The sequence below is a fragment of the Petaurus breviceps genome, unplaced genomic scaffold (genome assembly GCF_028583685.1).
Source record: "Petaurus breviceps papuanus isolate PSGF00001 unplaced genomic scaffold, PetGlider_PUasm1.0 91133, whole genome shotgun sequence".
Taxonomy (NCBI): Eukaryota; Metazoa; Chordata; class Mammalia; order Diprotodontia; family Petauridae; genus Petaurus; species Petaurus breviceps.
This window is the reverse complement of record NW_027187419.1, coordinates 66,006,943-66,016,256: the sequence shown is the minus strand read 5'-3', so window position 1 is coordinate 66,016,256 and position 9,314 is coordinate 66,006,943. Positions and strand designations below refer to the sequence as shown.

General features: G+C 38.5%; 1 protein-coding gene across 1 annotated transcript in view; it reads right to left on the bottom strand.

Moving 5' to 3' along the window:
* Window positions 1-601: 601 nt before the first annotated feature.
* LOC138155137 (cilia- and flagella-associated protein 337-like) overlaps window positions 602-9,314 on the bottom strand; it is a 99,091-nt gene continuing 90,378 nt past the window's right edge. The window contains exons 15-19 of the mRNA XM_069080183.1: window positions 7,963-8,021; window positions 7,586-7,727; window positions 4,810-4,849; window positions 3,339-3,427; window positions 602-804 (exon numbers count right to left, since the gene is read on the bottom strand). Coding sequence (XP_068936284.1) covers window positions 602-804; window positions 3,339-3,427; window positions 4,810-4,849; window positions 7,586-7,727; window positions 7,963-8,021 — 533 coding nt within the window. The remainder of the gene's footprint in view (window positions 805-3,338; window positions 3,428-4,809; window positions 4,850-7,585; window positions 7,728-7,962; window positions 8,022-9,314) is intronic.

Genomic DNA, 9,314 nt, shown 5'->3' with positions numbered 1-9,314 from the left:
TGTCCATGGTCAAACCCAAGTCTTCCTGATTTCAAGGTCAATTCTCCCTATGCTTTGCCAGCCTGACTCTTTAAGGGGCGAGAAGAAGGCAGGGAAGGAGGGTGAAGAGTTGCTTATGTTAGAATTTCTACTTGGTTCTGTAGGTCCTTCCTAAATTTTTTTCAGGTCTGGCGTTTATAATAATAAAAAATATTGCGGCATCTAGGTAGCACAGTGGATAGAGCACTGGTCCTGGAGTCAGGAGGACCTGAGTTCAAATCTTGCCCTGGGCAAGTCACTTAACCCTGATTACCTGTAAATAAGTAAACAAATGTTTATATAGCACTTTAAGGTTGGAAAAGTACTTTACATATGTTATCTTATTTGATCCTCAAAGCAAGTCTGTAACATAAATGTCATTTTTATCCTTATTTTAGAGATAAGGAAATTTATGGATTAAGTAACTTCACTAGCATCACACAGCAAGTCAATGTCTGAGGTAGAATTAGAACCAGGAACTTCCTGACTTAAAGTCCAATGCTCTATCCACTTCGACAGCCATCTCCTATGAGCTGGTGCTAATTATAAAGTTACCCTAAAGTGAAGACAGTGGCCTGAAAGTTCAAACACCAACCTTGGCACTGGATTTCTCCTGAATTATTTTGTCTTCCTCCATATGATCAATTTGTAAAGCTGAAACATCTTCTGCTAACCCTTGATGGACTGGCATACTCTGTGGATCCATCAAGATTTCATACGGCACCATAGGATGCTTCCAGGAGGCAGATGTAAAAACATCCCAGAGTTCACTCTGCCCAAAAGTCCCTAAGAGGAAGAAATATCATTGAATAAGATGACAGGTAATCATCTGCTCTTGAATTATAGAAGGCTCATTGCTAAGATTCCATGTGCTGCCTTTATAATCAGTGAAGGTTTGTTATTTGAACACATTGAAGTTCACCATATGCATTTCTTCATTAAAGAAAAATCTCAGGGAAAATGGTCTGAGAAGTACCACTAATAGTACACTTCATTTACAATCCATTTATAGTCTGCTGAATGTCCACATTATTAATGTAGTTGAAATGTAGAAGAACAAAGGCAGGTTCTCAGAAGAGCCCAGGTTCCAGGCCTGGTTCTGTCCCTTATATGTCACTTAACTTCTCAGCACCTTGATGTCCACATCTGTATAATGGGATTAATAAATGAGCTTGTCTTCCTTATAGGGTTGGTACAAGGCTCATACCAGGTGATGCTCATGAAAGTCCTTTGCAAACTATAAAGTGCTCCACAAAGATGTTATTATGATTGCTCTCAGTGGAAGATGATGAGGACAGATGTAGCCCTTGCCTTAAGGGCCATGCAGCTAGATGGCAGAGTGGGTAGAGTGATGGGCCTGGAGTCATGAAGACTTCAGCTCAAATCTAGCCTCAGGTAGTTATTAACTATGTGACCCTGGGCAAGTCATGTAACCTCTGTTTGCTTCACTTTCTTCATATGTAAAATGGGGATAATAATAGCACCTGCCTTCCATGGTTATTGTGAGGATCAAATGAGATAATATTTGTAAAGCCCTTAATATGATGCCTGGTACATAGTAGGCACTATATAAATGTTAGCTATTAATAAGTGAGACAAGACAATCCACTTGCAACATGTACACAGATACTCCACTCCAGACAGTCTCTTTAATATTCCATGGCCACATCATTCTCTTTTCTACCTCCTTACCTTTGTGCCTCTTTTATACTCTCATCTTGCCTGCACTGCATTATTTTTATTTATGCACGTGTTTTCTCTAAGTTCCATGATGACACATTTTATTTGGTTTTGTACCTATACACTACACCTTACATGTAGCAAGAACTTAGTAAATATTTCCCCAAGTTAAATTCCGAAGTAATTAGGACAAGGATATCTGAAAAGGGCTAGAGTTAACTGAGGAAAACTTCCTGGAGGAGGAACTTACCAGGGGAATGAAAGTAAAAGAGGGATGTGGCTTAATGCCTTACATGTGTGAAAGTATGAGGAAAGGTTCAGAAGAAGACAAGAGATAATCCAGGAAGCAAAAGAAGTTTGGGCTTAGGCACTGCGATGAGAGCAAATATGCAGAGCTATAACCAGCCATTATGGCACCTGAGGCAAGCACTTGGGACAAGCAGCACAGAAAGATGCCTTTAAAATGAACTTTAAGACAAAATTCATTTGGGATTGTGAGGTAACTTAGAAAGACTTCGACATCAGATTTAGCTAGGTGGTTCAGTGCATAGAGAGCTGGACCTGGAGTCAGGAAGACTTGAATTCAAATCCAGCTTCAGACAATTACTAGCTGTGTGATGCTGGACATGTCACTTAACCTCTGTCTGCCTCAGTTTCCTCATCTATAAAATGGGAATAAGGGGACTTACCTGATTGCTGGGAGGATCAAATGAGATGTTATTTGTAAGGTGTTTTGCGAACCTTAAAGCACTACCTAAATGCTAGTTGGTACTACTGTTTGTGTTGTTATTCCAACACACTGCCTCATGGGAAGCAGGGGATACAGAGACAGAGAATTCAAGATACCAGAAGACACTTGTCAGGAAGTTCCTGCTTGGTTGGGGAGGTCACTGCTGGGGAATGGAGCAGAGTGGTGCTGGGTTGCCGAGGAGGTCACCTAGGCATTTTTGATAATCAATTTCTAAGCTCGTTGAAGAATCTTACGTGCTGTCAATATCATCTAAATTTCAGCACTGATGGGCAAAGTCCCTGTAGACCCACCTTAGTTATGGCTTTGCAAATAGGTGAAAACTACCATTATTAATTTGAAATCTATAATTACTTGTCTACTCTTGCTATTTGTGCTGAAGGTGTTCCGGGTTAAATGAAACAGCATTTACTCAATGCTTCCTATCCAGACTGTGAGAGATTTTTAGAGGAGATTCAAAGATGAAAGAAGGAACTTACACTCCAATGGACAAAGGGGTGAAATATGCACACAAATGAGGATGATACAGTATAAAATATGATTTGGCAAAGGAGTGATCAAGTCAAAATTACAAAAGATTTCATCAGCCAGAGATATCAAAATCCCAAATAAGATGATGGTCTTAATCAATGTTTTCTTTCAGGTTGTTTCTAGATTTCAAATATTGTTATCAGTAGAAACACAATTCTCAACAAAACTTATCACCGTCAGTCTAGCTGGGTTTCTCAGTTTAACTATCTAAGGGATTCCCACTTTGACCAAGTGGAGTTGGATTTTGTTCCCCGGTAAATGATTTCCTTAGGTGGTTTTTGGCTCTTCTTAGAGGAAACAGTGTATGTATGTCCCACACTAAACCTGATCTTCTGCATTGGTGGGTGTGGAAATTCCATACCTATATACTCTCCATCCATGCTCCATAGACGAACTGTACAGTCAACGGAGGAAGACAATAGAACCTTTTCTTTCTCTATCAGCTCTAAGCTAAGGAAATGAAAGAAAGCAGATGATAAATTCACTACAAGAAAGCAGAGAGATTTTCTAGGATCATGACAGTCAACTAAATGGGACCAAGAATCAGAGGATCATGGAGTCAATAAGTCAACAGCCCTTTAACAATAACAACAATAATCATGGTTAGCACAAATACAATGCTTTAAGCTTTGCAAAATGTTTTCCATACATAATCCCACATGAGCCTCAAAGCAGCCCTATGAAGTAGGCACCCATTGAGCCACAAGTAATCTCTTAAAGTGTGTGACTTGTTCCAGAACAGCTCCACTTCTTTGAATATCTCCTAGGATACTCCCTCCTCCAATTATATCCTGACCTCAAATCTCAAATAATCAGAGAAAGTACCCTGCAAACAACCTATAGTTGTTATCTAAGAATCTTTCTTGTGTGGTGGAAAAGATCCAGAATTGGGAGTTAGTTCCAGCTTTGCCACTGACTTCTAATGTAATTCAACAAATTTCACGTAGCAAACATTTCTTAAATATTCTCTATATTCAGGTCCTATAAGGCAGCTGGGAATACAAATGTTCCCAAGGAGATTAGCATCAAATAGGGGAGATAAGGCAAATCACTTGAAACGTCCATGGTAAAAGATAATATTTGTAAAGCACTTTGCAAACCTTCAAGTGTTACATGAATGCTAGATATTACTACTACTACTGCTACTACTACAACTACAACAAACAAATATCCATTAATTCAGAGGGAGTCAGGGAGATAAAGAACATTATTGAACAAGTAGTTTTAGTGTTGTGGAGAAAAGTTTATGTCCATTTTTTTTCCTAGAAAAATAGATAAGACAATTTTCCGCACTAGTTTGTTGTTGTTATTCAGCTGTTTCAGTCATGTCCAACTCTTTGTGACCCCATTTGGGGTTTTCTTGGCAAAGATACTAGGACAGTTTGCCATTTTCTTTTCCAGCTCATTTTACATGTGAGGAAACTGAGGCAAAAATGGTTAAGTGACTTGCTCAAGGCCACATAACTAGTAAGTGTCTGAGGTCAGATTTGAATTCAGGTCTTCCTGACTCCAGGCCAGGTGCTCTATGCACTGTACCACCCAGATGCCATTCCCAATGAAATGATAAATGAGAGAAAAATTCTGTTAACTACTAGTTACTTGATACAGTAGATAGAGCAATGTGCCTACTATAATATGTGGATAATAACAGCACCTACCTCCTAGGGTTGTTGTGAGGATCAAATGGGATACTATTTGTAAAGAGCTTTAGCACAGTATCTAGCATACAGCAGTCACTTAATAAATGCTTGTTCCCTTTCCCTCCTTGTAAGAATGGTGCTAAATAAATAGGATATTATTTTTCCATCTTTCTAAGCCAGATAGATACTCACGATGTCACTGCATTAACATGGGCTCGCCAGAACTTGACATCTGTAGCAATATAAAGAATACATCTATATAAAATGGGATAAAAAAACCGCCATGGATTTATTTGTTTCTCATTCCAATTAACACATGTGGTCACTTCGTATACTTCACCTATGACTCTAAAAGCAAAGAAAAATGGAGGTAAAACCTGGCCAAAAAAATAAATAAATAAAGAGCGGAATGAACAAGAAAGTTTCCGTTTCATACCAGTTCCTTTGAAGAAAGTTTGGACTCACACTGACTTAAGTAAGAAAGACCAGGCCTTCCCCATGGGCATCATGATCAGCAACAAAAGCAGACTTTCTGAGTTGACCCTCTGAGATTATGAGCCTATCACATGAGGGGATAGGATCACAGGACTAGGTCAGAACCAAGCAAGTGCAGAGAGGAGATGGGCAAAGGGCTAAGGGCAGGGATCAGGCCAAATGATCAAATTCTCCAACATTCTTTTCATTCAACATTCATTTTTTTAGAGCCTGCTGTATGCAAGGCACAGGGCAATGGGGTCAGAGAGATACAAAGAAGTATGGAATAAAGTGCATGATTTCAAGGTGCTCAATCTCTAGTTCTGGTCAATGAAGGATTTTTTTCATTGCACATTAGGTTTACATTTAACAAAAATTTCTATTTTAAAAAGTCTTTCAAATAGTCATTTGCTGGAGTGAGTGATGGTGAATGACAGAAAAGTAAGGCAGAATTCTAAATTGAATGACAAATTATGTGAACTGATGCAAAATGAAAGAAGTAAAACCAACAATGTAATAATTACAATGACTAAAACAGTATAAATAGAAACAAAATAAAACAATAAACTCAAAGGCTATTTAATTATAATTAAAAATTTGGTCCTAAAAGCGAGTTTAGAAAATGTTCCTTCCTCCTTCCTTTGAAGAGGTGGGAGATAACCAGTGTAGAACATAGCGTGTACTGTCAGACTTAGTCAATCTATTGGTTAATTTTGCTCAATGTCTTCCCTCTTGCTCCTTTCTTTTCCTATTATTTTCCTGTTTTGTCACATTAGCCAATCTGATCCGTGAGATGTGGTACCTCAGAGCTGTTTAGATTTGCATTTCTCTAATCAACAGTGATTTAGAGCATCTTTTCATATGCTTATAGATAACTTTAATTTCTTCCTCTGAAAACTCCCTATTTATATATCCTTTGACCATTTATCATTTGGGAAAGACCTGTATTCATATAAATTTGACTCAGTTCTCTATATATTTTAGAAATAAGGCCTTTATCAGAGACACTGGTTGTAAAAATTCTTTCCCAATTTTCCACTTCCCTCTTAATCTTGGTTACATTGGCTTTGTTTGTACAAAACTTTACAATTTAATGTAATCAAAATTATCCATTTTTGCATTTTGTAATGCTTTCTATCTCTTGTTTGGTCATAAATGCTTCCCTTCTCCATAAATCTGACAGGTAACCTATTCATTGCTCTCCCAGATTGCTTATAGTATTAGCCTTTATAGCTATATTGTGAACCCATTTGGACTTTATTTTGGTATACAGTGTAAGATATTGGTCTATGCCCAGTTTCTTCCATACTATTTTCCAGTTTTCCCAGCAGTTTTTGTCAAATAGTGAGTTCTTATCCCAGAAGCAGAAGTCTTTGGGTTTATCAAACAGTAGATTGCTATAGTCATTGACTGCTGTTTCTCCTGTACCTAGTATATTCCACTGATCCACTGCTCTATTCCTCAGTCAGTACCAAGTAGTTTTGATGACTGCTGTTATATAATACAGTTTAAAATCTGGTATGGCTAAGCTACCTTCACTAGCATTTCTTTTCATTAATTCCCTTGATATTCTAGACCTTTTGTTCTTCTAGATGAATTTTGTTACTATTTTTTATAGCTCTATTAAAATAATTTTTGGTAGATTGATTGGTATGGCACTAAATAGGTAAATTAATTTAGGCAAAATTGTCATTTTTATTATATTAGCTCTACCTAGCCACGAACTGATGTTTTTCCAATTATTTAGATTTGACTTTATTTGTGTGAAAAGTGTTTTGTAATTGTGTTCATATATGCAATAGCTTTCTAATTAAATTCCTTGCCTTGTCTCCCCCCACTTCAATATGTCCTCCACTCAGCTGGCAAAGTGATTTTTCTAAAGTGCAGGTCTAAACATGTGACTGCCCCCTCCCCTCAATTCAACAAATTAGATTGGTTCCCTGTTACTTTAAGGATCAAATATAAAGACTTCTGTTAAACTTTTAAAGTTCTTCATAATTGGCCCCTTCTTACCTTTCCAGTCTTTTTACACTTTACTCCACTTCCTATACTTTTTGATTTAGCTATGCTGACCTAATTGCTACTGTTCCTATACGACACTCCTTTTCTCGTCACCACACTTTTGCAATGACTGTCCCCTGTGCCTCCCTCCTTTTTCTCCTTGGCTTCCTTCAAGATTCCGCTCAAATTTAACCTTCTTCAGGAGGCATTCCCTTCCCCGAAGATGCTAGTACCTTCCCCTGTGAAATTACTTTCCATTTGTTCTCTCCATATTTTGTTGGTACCTAGTTATTTACATGTTGTCTCCCAATTAGACCGAGAAGTCTCTGAGGGCAGGGATCTGGTTTTTGCCATTCTTTGTATCCCTGTGACTTATCACAGTGCCTGGAACACAGAAAGCACTTAATAAATGCTTCTAGACTGATTGATAATCTGTTATTTCCTTCCAAAAATGATTTCGACCACAATATTCTTAAAAAATAAAAAGTCCTACTTTTGGGTGGTTCTTGCTCAGGTCCCTCAAGGGCGTAGTCTTGGATGTCATAGCTATACACGTAACCCAGACAGTCTGCCACATAGGCACAGGTGTCCCCTGTTGTCACCACAATGCTGCTGATCTGGGATTTTCCTCTGGACTAGAATGAACGCAAACACATGGTGCTCATTAAAAGACTGCTCATTTTTACCAAACAGTGGCATACTAAATGCTATCTGAAACCATTTAAAATGATAATTCATTACTATGCCTGTATCAACAGGAGAGTTAGGAAAAATACTCTCAAGTTCAAATAAAGCAGGCAGTCTGTGGCCTCCTGCAGACTGTTAAAAGCCAGGCAAGATTGATTTTTTAAATGGCTCTGTCCAACTTACAGGTATGAAGCTGGCTATGAGCTGGGCCCCGCTGAATAGACTCCAGAAGATAACAGAACCTGTTACAGAAGGGGAATGAAAAGTGGCAGATGAATTTTCATTAATTTATAGAGGATAACTCTAGTCTGAGGAATCTTGGTACAGGGGGCAGAGTGAAGCTTGGAGCTAGGAAGATCTGGGATCAAATCTTACCTCTGAGACTTTCTAGCTGGGTGAGCCTGAATGAGCCATTTAAAGTTCTCTGGGTCTCTGGTAACTCTAAAGCTATCAGTTATAGACAGGCTCTAATCTGTAGACGAGGGAGTTAATTCTCTCTCATGTGGGTGAAACCCCAGGTCTTTGACTCAGTGTAATATCCCTTTATATTGCATGGCACTGAACAGTTCATAGAGTCTTGGCACTGGATCCTCACTGCAGCTTCCTAAGGTGGGCACTGTTATAGTTTATACATCACCTTGAAGAGGAGCAAATGGAGCTTGGATGGAATAAATGGCTGGCCCTCCAGCATGTACACTAGACAGCTACTACACAGCAGAGCTCTGCCTAGAACACCTGTCTCCTGACTCCTTCCCCATCAAAGGTACTTTCAACCCCAGTGTGATTATGGAGTTCCCAAAATGTGCAAGAGGCTATTCTGAATAAACAATACCTGGGCCCTACCTCCCCCTAAGACACTCATATTCTGATGAATCAAGAAGGAGGACATCCTATGTATTTTTGGTTTGTGTTGGTTTTTTTTTAATCACTGGAACTGGGGGAGACATGAGCTCTTCATCAGTCATGACATGAAGCTCTGAATCTCCTTTCCCTAACTCTTACTCCCAAATATCTAGATGCTTTTTGTGACCATAGGCTGCTGCCCTACAGAAAAACTCATATGTCTGAGTATATATATATCATATATATGACATATATCTACATAACACATATAAGTATACATACATATGTATGCATGTATATATACATATATACATATATATATATACACACACAGTTTTCCTTCCACATCATGACTTTTCCCATTGCAGTTTTGATATATTGTGACATATCATTAGCAGAAGAAAATAAAAATTTGGGGGAGTTTTACAGAAGCTACAGATCATATATGAAGACTGGCAGATGACACAAAGTCCATGACCAAATACTTAACCCAAATTTTACAATAAGGTACTGTAAACATTCCATAAAAGAAAAAAAATTCAGATTTCTTCTTTGGTATGAAGGGAGGGACAAAAGTTTTACACAGACTTTCCAGATCACAGGAGCCACTGCACCCTAACCCCATGATGTGGAAGGGACAGCTGTACACACACACACACACACACACACACACACACACACACACACACACA